The sequence below is a fragment of the Columba livia genome, chromosome 16 (genome assembly GCF_036013475.1).
Source record: "Columba livia isolate bColLiv1 breed racing homer chromosome 16, bColLiv1.pat.W.v2, whole genome shotgun sequence".
Classification (NCBI taxonomy): Eukaryota; Metazoa; Chordata; class Aves; order Columbiformes; family Columbidae; genus Columba; species Columba livia.
Window position 1 is genome coordinate 1,771,296 of NC_088617.1, and position 12,510 is coordinate 1,783,805.

At 47.8% G+C, this 12,510-nt stretch overlaps 1 protein-coding gene across 2 annotated transcripts in view; it reads right to left on the reverse strand.

The window, feature by feature from the left end:
- Nucleotides 1–12,510, reverse strand: part of TOX2 (TOX high mobility group box family member 2) — a 137,250-nt gene that overhangs the window by 71,909 nt on the left and 52,831 nt on the right. For both annotated transcript variants that reach the window (XM_065031840.1, XM_065031842.1), the window contains exon 2: nucleotides 7,976–8,041. In XM_065031840.1, coding sequence (XP_064887912.1) covers nucleotides 7,976–8,041 — 66 coding nt within the window. The remainder of the gene's footprint in view (nucleotides 1–7,975; nucleotides 8,042–12,510) is intronic.

Sequence of the window (12,510 nt, forward strand, 5' to 3'; positions counted from 1 at the left end):
GATCAGCTCCCTCCAGAGCTGCCCCACGTCCCCCCAGGTGTCGGTCTCCACCTTGCCCTGGGCCACGCTGACCATCAAAGGCAGCAGCTCTGTGTACACCACGTGTGGTCCATTTACAGCAGCATTGAGCACTATGGGAAATCTCTGATAAAGTGACACTTTGTTGGCTGACAGATACTACACACCACCCTTCCCTGTATTTTACTGCTATTTTATGAGCTGTTGGCTTTACAAGCTCATCAGCATTGCTGGCCAGCCAGACCACTCCACAGGAGTCCCCACGCATGCCAGCAGAGCCCCTCCAGGGTTATTTAGTCTGACCAGACCTCGGCTGTGCCCCACAGTGCTCTGAGCAGCCCCAGTTACTCCATCTCCTTCAGCCTCCAGCACACAGGGAGACTTTCTGGACTCTCGGGTCCCCATTTCTTTCAGCCCCACTGATGGGCATCATGGCATTTCTGTGCCAATAAACACCCACATCCAACCTTCTATCAGAGTTCTTCTTGGTATCAATATTTTCTATATGTAACACTTTGGATCAAGATGCAGCGGCATCCCCCAGGTACCCAGCACCTCCCCAGCCCCTGGGAAGCTGGACCATGGACCAGAGCTGTGCTGCCTCCAGCCCTGCACCACTCTCCTGCATTGATTAGGGGTTTTTTATTATTATTTTAAAAATATTTCCCTACTTATGGACTTCTTCACCACAAAATAAATCAGAGCTCTGCTTGCAGGTCCTCATGCACATTTTGATCACGCTGCTTGCAGACTGAGGGCTACAGCCAGGTGTGCTGCTTAACAGAGATGCTCTTTACTATTGGGTCAAAACCCATCTCTGAGCTGATTCTGATCCCAGAAGCCCTGGGAAAGACTTGGGAAGGAGAAGGAAAGGATGGACCCGAGGGTATGTGACCTGTGGTCACTTGGAAGGTCACAGAGGAGCAGGGGACACTGTGCCGAGCCCTCAGCTGCAGTGTCTGCCACTCCTCTGCTGTCCCACCACTGCCCCAACCCACCCCAGGATCCTTCTCCCACCTGCCTTTGCCCCTAAACCTACATCTATTCAGGAACCTCAGTTCCTTGGTGGAACGTCTACGCGTGGAATCCAACCACTACCACAATTTCAGAGTTTTCTGTCCCAACAAGGCACTCTCTGTATCACCTGATGGATATCTTCAACTGTATAAGATGTTGGTTTGTTTTGTTTTTTCCCAACGGAGTAAATGCAATAGAAACAGAAACTATCCATTTCGGTCCAGGACCTGCTCAGTTACATTCGCTTTGCATTCTGTGATGCTTGGTGGCTGTTTTTCAAACACCCTCTTGTTAACAACATAGGAACCCTTTGAGATCAAGGGTTGAAGATGTTCATTCTGCTTATAACACTAAGGGATTTTTATATTATTATTTAAGCACTACAGCGAACCCTCCACCAGCAACAGAAGCTTCTCTTGCTATGACTAAGTTATAGGAATCGCTTCCTGACTGCACCTTTCAAAAACTCCACTGTCACATCAGAGTTCATGCAAAATTCACAAGCCTGGATCATCAGCTGCAGTTGTGCTCACCTCCCAAACCCCGCTGGGAAGGGTTTCCATTAGCTGCTGATTATAATAAATGACATGTAACACTCTATTGTTCATTCTAAAATAGTACATGAGATTCTTCCTGACTTGTCTGCTGAGAAAGGCATTTAATATCTATCAATGTCTTCCCTCTGTTTTGTTATTCTCTAGCACAACATATGAAGTTATGCAGTGTTACTCAAAGAACAGCAGGGAAGGAGCAGAATCTGTATTTTAGCAGGGGGTTTGCACACTCCCCGCTTCCACCGCACTGCCAAACTCTGTTTAATCCTCTCTTTCAACTGAATCTGTATAAATCTCCCATTTCTCTTCACCAGGGGCCTTCTATATATATACATATATGTTCTAGCAATATTTCCAATATATCACTGCAAAGGGGTTGAAGAGTCATCAGTTTTACACTTTAAGGTCTACCCTGCCCCTGTTGTGGTTGACTGTAGGCTTCACAAATACGGATTACTCGCAGATTGGAAGAGAGCAGGATTCTGTACAGAGACAAGACAGTGAAGCTCAAGGAATACAAGGCTGCTGGAAATTCAGGAGCATCAGAGCTCCCCACACCTGGGGGACAGGTTCCCCCTTTTTTGAAACCTTTCTGCTTATATCCGTGATTTTCTCTAACATTGACCATCCCCTGTCATCAACAGATCAAGCCAGTCAATAGCTAAAATTAATAGGTTATAGAGACTCCAACACATCTCTCCCCAAACAGGCACAAGTTTCTTCCTGTGCAAAGACTGACCAGGCTCCTTAGAAACACAAAAGTTCTTTAGAGGACTCAAATGGAAATTGCATTCAGAATAATTTCATGGTGGGCTCTGATCTTCCCTCCACCACTCTGCTGTGCAGTCTTTACTAGGACAAGACTCAAGAGAAGGATCACCCGAAGGTACCACTAAGCCATGGGTATGGTCTCCTGGTTTCTTCCTGAGACAGTGGCTGCAGTGACCACAAGCAACCTGCTTCAGGGACAAACAAACTGCTGGAAACTCCTCCGAACTCACACGTTCCTCAGGACCAACCAACATGAGAACATGTTACCCCTGAGCAATTGCACACTGTCGTTTCACTGCCCGCCACAGAGCATCTCTGCTAAAGCCACTGATGGATGGAAACCCAAAGTCCACGTTGGTCCTGTCTTACAGCTTCCTACTAGGGCAGAAGGAGCAAGAACAAGGTGAGGATGACCCATCAGCAGCACCCAATTGCCCTCACAGCCACTCCAGGACTGCAGTCATGTTCCATCTCCATGATCCCCATCAGGGACAGGGACCCCCCGCACTCACACAGCACAGACCCAAGTTAATTTTATCGGCCGTTGACATCTTGTCTGCAATTCAGTGGAAATCAGTAGGAGGCCCAGGATGTGGGAGGACAAGGCGTCTGCCAGGATTATGACAAGGTTTGGTGGTGTGTTTTAGAGCAGGGGCTGCCAAGATGAGCTCTGTCTAGTCTGGAACGTTGGCAGAAAGCGAGGACGGTATCCACAGCTTTCAGCACTGTCATTAATTTCTAATTACGCTATCACTTGCTTTCTACATTATTGCTTATTTACCAAACACGGCTTTACTGTGCCATCCAGTTCCTTATAACTAGCAAACCCATTGTTATGCTAAACTGAATGTTCTAAATGTTATTTATTATTTGATAAACCTTGTGCAACCCTGAATGAGGACATTAAATGGCAAGAACACTACTTCAAAATCCCATTTTAAATAAGTCACCAAGACAGCTGTGCCTTTATAAAACACATTAGAGTGGCACTCAGAGCACATATGGCTCAGGGATATATACAAATTATACAATTTCTGTCATTCGATCAAATAAGAGGGACGTTTTGACCCCAGAAATGAGTCAAATGTAAGTTGTAATTCAAGCCCCACCGGAGGCCCTGGTGGTAATGTATCCTGACGGCTGATCAAAGAGCCCTGACCATTTGACCCACCAGATCAGCGACTTACTGTATCTATTATGGCTAATACAGACCCGAGCTTGAAGATATATGGAGATAAACAGATAAAGGGCAATAGACACAGTAGGTAAATGTTGATTTATACGCATGCATGCACACAGATACATATGCAGAAGGATTCCATGTGTGCAGAAAGGGGCAGGCATGTATAACCCCACACTCACATTTATATAGGGATACATTTGAAGACAGATGCTGTGTCTGCGTGTGTGCACATGACACATATAATCTCTCTACTCCATTTCCCTTGGTGCTTCAGCATCACCCCCACACTCAGCTGAGCTCCTGCCGATCTGCACTCCGCCAGAGAAAAACCCACCTTCTGTTTTATGCCCGCGCTGCCATATACAAACATATTTATGCCCACGGATCTACTTTCTCAGTGCTAGAAATGTGAGCAGCTCCATCCACGAGTTACCCGGCCTCGCCGTGATGCACACAGCCCAAACCAAAGCCCTCTTTGCCGCAATACGGGGTCATCGACATGAGATGTCTCACCAGCTGAGATCCGGCTTTTTCAAGGCTTCTGTGCAAACCTGTAGCCCCCCCCCAACATCCACAGGAGAGATGTGGCTCCCAACAGCCATGACCTGGCGTTTTTGATACACAGATGGGCAGCGTGAGTGTGCCTGCCATGGTCTCATTTAAAAATAGCATTAGGAGGACAGAAGAAGAGCATTAGGAGAAGGAAAGGGTGTGCAAATACTTTCTGTCAGTTTAACTATCGTATTTTCAGCACTCCCAGCTGGGTCCTACCTGTGTGCTTTGTTACAGAAGCAAAGAGTCACTTATGCCGATGCATCCCCCTGGCCTGAATAAACCATACTGATGCATGACAGCATTTGCATGAAGAGTCACACAAACTAACTCAGTGGTACAGAAACAGGTGTGTTGCTCTGCTGGAATAAGCCGGGCACTGAAAGCTCCTGGGATTAGGCAGAGGGCAGGATCAGGAATGCCCAGTGGTAATTAATCATCTCTTTCGTCCTTCAAAGCTGCCCGCTGCCCGGCCAGCAGCCAGAGACACGCGACGGAGAGGAGGAATGTGCCCAACGCTCCCCCAAGGCTTCCCAGGATGTCCCCCAGTGGCGCGGGCACAGTCACAACAAGCCGAGGGACAACCCTTCCCAAACCGTTCCCAAAGCCTGGCCATTCCCACAACCTGCCCGAGCAGCACATCGAGGTATTTCCTGTGTTATTCACCTGTATCGTGGGACAACGAAAACTTCTTGCAAGATATTCCCAGGCATAGTTAATCCATGTCTGTAAAGCACCTGTGGACTCTTCTCACAAGTGCAAAACTCTCAGTATCAAACAAAACCAACCTCATTCCTGTCCAGCTACGTGAGGAACTTCCCGACCTTTGCCTTTCCTGGTGTTACTCTCCCTACCATAAAGGCCTTAAATAAATCACTTTTCTTACTGATATTGTGGGTGTTTTTATATCTTTTAACAGTACCATTGCGTTTCTACTCATCTTTCAGAGTACATCACATGGCTGGTAATCCTTGAGATGTTTGCATTGCTTAATTCCTTGTCTCTGGGGAATGGGAGAAAGAGAGAGATGGAGAAGGAAAAGGAGGAGGAAAAGGAGGAGGAAAAGGAGGAGGAAAAGGAGGAGGAAAAGGAGGAGGAAAAGGAGGAGGAAAAGGAGGAGGAAAAGGAGGAGGAAAAGGAGGAGGAAAAGGAGGAGGAAAAGGAGGAGGAAAAGGAGGAGGAAAAGGAGAAGGAAATTTACAGGGGTGAGGAATGATGCTCTGCTGACTTCATGAGACACAACAGATACCTCACTCATCTTGGGGGTCAAATGTCCACCACGGTTTGATCAGATGTCAAGTTGCATTTATACTCTGGCCTCTGTCGGGGGTTGAATTACATTTCACATTTGACTCGCGTCTGAGGTCAAATGTCCCCCCTATTTGATGGAACAAGAGGAATTATTTTCCCCAAGCGGGCTGTGCTGCCGTGAGTCTGGATCTGTCAGCACTCTCATTATGGTTCAGGCTCCTGTATTTCTACATTTAGTTCTCGGCCGAGTCACACAGATGAATTTCTTGCTCTCCCACCAGCCCTTCCCACCCACCTGGAAGCACAAGAGGGGCTGGAAGCCCCTGTGCAGGGCCGGGGTTTCTCATTGTGATGGTCCCACCCCTGGCAACACACACGCTCACCAGGTAGCGTAAAACTGGGTAAAATAAGCAAGCGTGACCTAAACCAGGCGATGTGAAGCTGAGATTTCCCATCGTTAATGCTGGATGTCCCAGCCCCTGCGCCTGAGCTGCGCTCAATGTGAAGATGCTGAGAGCTGCAAATGCCCAACAGTGCCCAGCGCAACCAGGTTTAGACAAAAATGGGGGAAAAAAATCCCACCCACCATGCCCATCTATTACAGTGCGATGGCTTCAGTAACTGGTGCGTATGATTTGCCTTTGTCCCCAGGGATCTCAAGGGCAATATCGCACACGTGCTGCATGGACGTTGCAGGGCTGGTGATTTAGCAGCCTCTAAAGTGCGATTGTGAAACGGTGCTCCTGCTGTTTAACGTACTCCTTGAGCTTACAACAGGTTTAGCAAACAACAAAAAACATCTGGAAACCCTATTTAAATAGAAGAGTTGTGTTGCAAGTTATAAAGTCATGACCACTGCTATAAAGCACTCTCCGGTAAACAAGTGCTGATGTGCAGGTAAATAAAAGGAGATGATGAACTAATGAGGGTGAACTAATGAGGAAGGCTGCTCCTCCTCTTCCTCCGTCAAAGCTCACGCTGGGTGTGAACCACCACCGACACCTTTGCAGGGCATTAACTGGGATCCTCATCCCGCTTCCCTGCTCCCCTCCTTCCACACTGGGAAAGGTTTTGGGGGTCATTGCAGCATCCCATGGGGGCACCCACTGTGGCAGAGCCCTGGGTGCCACACTGTGCCCCTGCACCCCCCCTTGCTCCCACTCCCAGCTCCTCTCTGACCATCCCAAACAAAGCAGCACAAGGAGGGGAACTGGAGACACAAGACAAGACAAACTTCTGTTATCCACGTTGATCTCCACTCCCCAGACTCTGGGAGACAGAGCAGCAGCACCGTCTTGTGCACAAACCCAGCCCTGTAATAGGGGGCACCTGCCCCTTCTCCACACTCTGCCAAGAGAGAGCTGCTTCCCTCTTCTCATCCTTAAATGCTATTTCAAAATAGGAAATAAAGTTTGCCAAGTTAATAGAGCACAAATGGAGAGTAAACTACTATTTCCCAGGTTACAGGGATCTAGGCTGATCTGGTTTATCCTCCCTCCCATGTCCAAACGCTACATGAGCCCTCCACCACCACAGCCTGTGTTTTCATTTGGAAGCCAGCCCTCCGCCTCATGATCAACCACACATCGCTGACTACGTATTTGTTTCTGCTGAATCACTCAATAGCAGAGTTTGCAGTCCCTTCCCACCCTCTGGAAACCCTTCTCACACGAGGACAGCCCTCTCCTAGCACCACCGCGGCCTCGAAAGCGAGCAGGAACAACTCTCCCGAGCAACGGGCCAATGCTTTGTCCCAAGGGTGCAGCATCAGGCACCTCAAAGATGCTCGGAGTCCACAGAACTCTCCCACCATGCCAGGCCACCTTGGGGGGACACAGATGGGACAACCTCTCACCTCCTGGTCAGGAGGACAGGTAAGCACAGGCTGAAGTTCTCACCTCCCCATAGGACCTAAGCATGGGTTTAAATTTATGTCTAGGGCTCCCCTGAATGGACACATCTGTACCATGTGTATCCAAACTCAGAGGGAGCCCTGAAGGCTCAGGCACCTGCAAGATGTGAGCACTTCTATTCTGGTCCTCCACGTGTGGGTTTATAGCTCCAAAACAGGAAACCTTTGATTCCTTTTTCTCCCCGAGCCAGTTAACTGTTAATCTATTTAGCTACCGGAAATACTCTACGTGAGGGAAGGAGACACCTGAACTACAGACAATACTTGGAAACTTTACCGTGTCCAGAAACACCAACTGCACCTTCGAGTGAAGAATGCTGAGGCAAAGCCACCCAGCCTTGTTTGAGAGCTGTGGCTGAACTGGGCTCTGGAAAATAAGCCTGACAAACCACATGGTTAACTCTTAGCTAAATCTGTTTCCTGATTCATCTCATCATATTGTGGAATAAATTCAGTACGGTTGGACACGATGATCCTGAGGGTCTCTTCGAACCGAAATGATTCTATGACATGCAGCAGCACTGGCACACAAGTGCATCCCTCTCCCCGGACCCAGAGCAGCAACCGGGTTTGCAGCCAGATCCGACCTTATCCATGGATCCCACTGATGTTCCAGGGGTGCACATTCACAGAGTTCCCGGCATTTGTACTCTGGCTTAGCTTAAGTCCCTTAGAAAGATCTCACCATGCAGCCCACCCAAGAAAATCGTCTTTTACCTGATTTGCCGATAGAAACTCCTGGGCGTTGTCGTTCATTCCCATGTACATGTTCTCCCCATCAAACTAGAAAGACAAAAGAAGGGTAGAGTTAGTGAAATGCCACCTGCGCACCATGGTTACACGCATCCCAAATACTTTCTCGGCTCTTCACACCAATTCCCAGGAGAAAATCCTGAGCTGGTCCTTTAAAACTTTTGAGGATGTACAAGTGCACACACATCACTGTTATTGCAATGGGACGTGGTAACATAGCATTAACATTTATGTTAATTTTTCAGTCAAATAATGAATTAATCACTCCAATTCAAACAAATCAACCAAACCTATGCAAAACCACAGATGCATCCAGCAGCAAAAATCACCCAAATGAAGTTCCTGCTAAAATTCCCACTAGACCATCAATCAGCCTTAAAAAACCAACTTTGAGTGATGGAAATTTCCGAGACAGGCAGGTCCTATTCTCTTCCAGACACCTACATACTCCATAACCACTAAAGTAAACCCACAGCAGCAATGCAGAAAGCCGCTCTGGATCATGCACGAGGGGGTCTCTGTGCAGCGCCCCATTCCCCATCCCAACGGCTCACTGTTCTTTGCAAGCTCTGGCTGCAAGAAGGGACATTTCCCCATCTCCTCTCCCCCTGCCTGCCCTGCCGGGGCTCTGCAAACACACCTGCCCCCTTCAACCTGTTCTGAACCGCTAAGCCACTTATTAGGCTACAAACCCTCCCAGGAAAACTGCAAAACTCTTCTCATTAATTAGCTACAGCGGGAGCTTTTCACTTGCTCCAATTCTGAATGAAGGAAAAAAGCCCTCCAGGATTGTCTCCGGCTCAAAGTATGGCTGGGGCAGTTCTCGAGGCTAAGTTCACAAATTAATTACGGCAATAAAAAGGGCTACACCATAAAACACTCCCCAGACAAGGGTGAAGGTACCAGCTGGGAATGACACCACACACTTAACAAGGGGAAGAGCCAGATGATGAATTGAAGATTCTTCACCCCTTGCGTGTTATCTTGCTCTCTAATATGAAGCTGATACTAGTTAACAGAAAGGGGTCATATTAAGACTAATAAAAGAGAAACCTAAATAAAGCCAGGTGAAGATTTTCAGTGTAGACTATTAATTACACTTCCATTTCTCAGAGTGCCACAGGATTAGCTATTAAAGTCGGTGAGTTAGTAAAGCCAAGCGGGGGTAACCCAGCTCTGCTCGGCATCAGAGTGCACAGACACACTCTAATTGCCAAACCATCCTCTGGGATAGCTGAGGAAACCAATTAAAAACAGAGCGGGCGTTGTGACGCTCATTAACTAATACCCACAGCAGGGTGGAAGGGGATCCCTGCGCAAACGCAGGGTTTTGTTAAACCTGCCGGCGGGGAAGGAGCCACGGGATGCAGCAGCACCAGCCGCACGGGTTTGCCTTTGCCGGGACAAGCAGCTCTCCCAGAGCCAGCCGGGTGCTATCTACTGACAACCAAACTTCCCTCCGCCTGTAAAACAGTCGCTACCATACCCAGCTCCTGCCAACACTGTTCCTGCCGGAGCTGCTTCCAGGCGTGGAGGCTCGGTCAACTCTACGGTTTAAACACCCTCTGCCAACCCAGCGAAGGCTGAACTGGCCGGAGAGGTGGCGGTTTGGTGGCGATGCCGAGCCCTGCGGCAGCTCGGCCCAGGCGCTGCGGGAGGAGGCACGGGCAGCAGCTCGGGTTTGTAGAATGAATCTTCATGGAACAAGCAAAATGAAGGTGCCGAGGTCCCCCTCCTGATGCTCAAAAGCTAATTGCATCTGGGGACTGCACCCCGGTGAGCTGCACAAGGGCTTTCCAGCAAGCAGCCCTGAAGAGAGATAATATACTCCAGTGGGGAGATAGTTCTCTCCAGTCCCGGAACCAGTCAGGAATTTGGACTGCAGAAATATTTACTTCAACATCACAAGGAATTTTTTTCCCAAGTAAGAGCTTTACCACTCGGAGAGATTTGAATACACAGATGATGCATATCCATCCATCCATCCCCCTTCCTAACACACACCTCGCTTTTGTCCTCCTCCAGTGCAGTATACTGCAGGTCTAGGTTAAAACAAACAGCTCTTCTCCAGGAAACAAAACTCACCTGGAAATCTACATTAAGAAACAAAAAAACCCAAAAGCAAAACAAAGCAACAAAACCAACAAAATCTATCTTTTCACTGGGGAGGTTCAGGGCAGGACAAGCGCTCTGCTCTATCCGTATCATTCTATTTGTCAGAATACTTTTTTATGGCTTTCTAGTGTTCCCCTACCTCCGCTCCACACTTCCTTCTGCCCCCAATGCCTTCATAATAACCATAATGAATCCTGCCTTCAGAATCACTGTGCCTCTGATTGCCAGCCTGAGCAACCAGCCTGAAAATCAAGACTCAAAATGCAATAGGAACTTTGGAACTTCCCCACTACTGATTGGATTTTTCCCCCTCTCCTCTGGGCTATGAGGGTGAAAACAAATTTATTAGAATTTCTCCCATCAGGATACTTTTTCAATTAGACATTTGCCACTTATACACCAGCCAGGTAGAGCAAATAAGCAATGTGCTCTCCCTCTTCTCATTATTGTTTCACTACAGAATGCACTTCAAAACAATCAGCCCCATCATTGCAGGTAGATTTACGGCAGAAACAGACATTTTAGTATTTCCACTTGGTTACAAACGCTTCCTCCCTTTTCGCTCCGGTCTCACCCCTATGCATGTCAAGCCCCCCAGGCAGCTCCAGACCTGGGTGCATCCATTCATCACCCTCTGCACCCCCCAAAATCGATCAAACCTGTATTGAATGATACGTGCATGCGGAGTGGCAGGTATCATTATCAAGTCCTAATTGGAAAGGAAAACACACTCTAGTACAGTTGTCTTAATCATCCTTTTCCTCTTTTGTAATTATTTAATTTTTGTTATTCTTTGGCTAATAGAAACGGGCTATTAAACAAATCAGTGGCTGTGGCTAATTCTCCCCCTCTCCTGCATTAAATGAGGATGAAGCGGAGCTGAGCTGGGCTCACTCTGCTCGGCATCCAAGACACGCTGGTCACTTGGAAACCCGGGAAATGCAAACCCTGCGTGGCCAAGCTGGGAAATGGGGAGAGGCAGGAAGATGTGAATAATTGCTTTTCCTTCATCTGAGACTTGGACCCATTTTTATTTAACTTTCACTGACTTAATATTAGCATTGGAACAGGCTGCCATGGGTAGTGGTGGAATCGCCATCCCTGGAGGGTTTAAAAGACACAGAGACGAGGTTCTTAGGGACATGGGTTAACGCTAGGTTTGGATTACGGTTGGACTTGATGACCTTAAGAATCTTTTCCAACCAAAACAATTCTACAATTCTATGGTGGTTGCCCACAAGCGCAACTAGAATCAAGGACTTCAAAAAGGACCCATAAAAGCCCCGCTTTGCCCAATCCCAGGTCAAACTTGTCTCACACAACACGCTCAGGATAGAAACAACTACTCACACAACTTATAAAAAACCAAGCAACACCCCCAGAGGAAATGGCCCAAATTCCTAGCAGCTCTGGAACCAAGTGCATGCTGCTGAATGAATGCCAGCGAGCTGCCCTCGCCTGCTGGTGACACGAGCTCTGGTCCAAGGAAGGGGAACGCAGGAGGTGGTTTTGGCTTTGGATAAGCAGACAGACACCATCAGTCCTGTTAAACAAGGAGTCCCAAGCAACTCATGGTGACGGACGCAGAGCTGCGTCGCCACTGCAGCAATTCTCCGTGGGACACACTATTTTGGGTCTGAGCAAGAGATACAAGGACAGTTCTCTTCTGTGACAAAACACCCTCTGAAACATAGTTCTTAATGGAGAATTTACTCAAAAATACGTGGTTTTTTCCTATGTTTTCCCCAGGTCAGCTGTAGTTGTCAGCGCGGCGCCGGGGGCAGAGCACTGCCCTGCATCCACCAGCCTGCGCGGGGAGCTGAGCGCAAGCTTTATTCAGATGATGTTCTATGAAGCACTTTTCCTATTTTGATTGCTTTCCTAGGCTGACTTGGGTTTGTTATTTTTGCGATACGACGGTATTTTCAAACCTGTAAACGTGCCCAGAGGTCATGCGGGTCCCATGTTAATAACATGAAAATGAGTAAGAAAAATAAATGCATGCTGCAAGCTGGGACAGACCCCAGAGCAAAGCAGCTGTGTGATCTGCGGCTCTGTGCAAACACAGAGAATCAATGTTTGTTAACTGGGAAGGGCCCAGTGGAAAGAAACACAACCTCCTGCCAAGATTCAGAGGTGTTACTTTCTCATGGATGGCACTGCCAGCTTGTACAATCTTATTACATATCTCATCACATCCTTTTATTTCCTGATAGTCATGAGCTGAGCTGAAAACCTCGACTTCGTAAGAAATACGGTGGCAGCGCCCATGCCAAGAATGGCTTCAATGGCACCTGCAAGACCTCGAAAATCTTCCAAACTTCTTATTTAAATTTAAGTGTGGTGGGGTTTGGATTATTATTTTTTATTGTTATTTTATTTTG